At 39.3% G+C, this 1,163-nt stretch overlaps 1 protein-coding gene across 1 annotated transcript in view; it reads right to left on the bottom strand.

The window, feature by feature from the left end:
- Nucleotides 1-667: 667 nt before the first annotated feature.
- The window catches only part of cog5 (component of oligomeric golgi complex 5), a gene marked incomplete at its 5' end in the record, with an annotated part of 84,989 nt that continues 84,493 nt past the window's right edge, over nucleotides 668-1,163 (bottom strand). Inside the window, 1 exon segment of the mRNA XM_014018065.1 lies at nucleotides 668-983. Coding sequence (XP_013873519.1) covers nucleotides 857-983 — 127 coding nt within the window.

Consider the following 1,163-nt stretch of genomic DNA (forward strand, 5'->3'; position numbering starts at 1 on the left):
CTGTACAGTGTGTACAGAAAATGGATGGATGGAAATAATATAAAGACATACTAAAAAATGTATTATAATATATTAATTCAGTTTTTTTTTCATGGGGATATTTATGTATTTGATGGAATATTTACTAATACTTTATTAATTACATTATTTACTGTACTGGTATTTTTGAATGAAACGGCTCCCCATGCTGTACATGTTACATTGTTTTGTCTGTAAGGAACCTTCTTGTTACTGAAGGACAAAATTGGACCTAAATTTCACCATTTAACCCCCCGCCCCCCACAAAAAAAATTTTTATTTTCAGACACACATCTTCAGAACAGCCTCTTGGTTCCAGTGTAACCAACACCAATTGAACTGATGTTCCTACAGCTCTGAGTGTAATGACACATGAGCCTTCTCACTCCAGTAACATGATCTATGCGAGTTCTTTGCAGGTGTTTTGTGTTTTGTGTCACATATCTGATTGTGTGTTTGCAGGCCGAGAGTGAGCTGTCTCTGTCCAGGAAGATGGCTGAGTGGAAACCATGGGAGCCACTGGTTGAGGAGCCTCCAGCTGGCCAGTGGAAGTGGCCCGCCTGAACAGACCTGCCAGTGTGTGTGTGTGTGTGTGTTTGTGTTTGAGGGAATGAAATTTATTTCTCTGCTTCTAATAAAATCAAGAATCTTGTCAATTGAAACTCATTTATTGTAAGATACAGGTTATAATGAACAGAACTACACCAACACCAGCAAACWGTTTTTTTCTTCAGCTCTCTGCAGATATAACTAGTTTATTCCACTGAGATTAAATAACTTCTCAGACTGACTGTGAACTCAGTTAAACTTCAGCTGATTCTACAGAACAGCGTCCTCTTCAGGCTTTGGCTTCCTGACCTCCACTGGTGGCTCTCTGTAACAGCTGGAGCATGATGGGATAGATGGGGGCAAACTCTTTTCCCTGCCGAGTTCGGACCACCTGCACATAGGCCTCGAGGGCTCCTCTGAGGGGACAATAAAAAAAGCATCAATATTTGTTCATACACTGCTGATGTAAAGGCCCTGTCACACTAAACAACTTATACCAACTTCTGAACATTTTAAAGGGATCCATGATTAGTTGTAACGTTAGACTTTATTTGATAAACATATATTTAACTGTAAAATAAAGACTGTACAAATAC

The sequence above is a fragment of the Austrofundulus limnaeus genome, unplaced genomic scaffold (genome assembly GCF_001266775.1).
Source record: "Austrofundulus limnaeus strain Quisiro unplaced genomic scaffold, Austrofundulus_limnaeus-1.0 Scaffold182, whole genome shotgun sequence".
In the NCBI taxonomy this organism is placed as follows: Eukaryota; Metazoa; Chordata; class Actinopteri; order Cyprinodontiformes; family Rivulidae; genus Austrofundulus; species Austrofundulus limnaeus.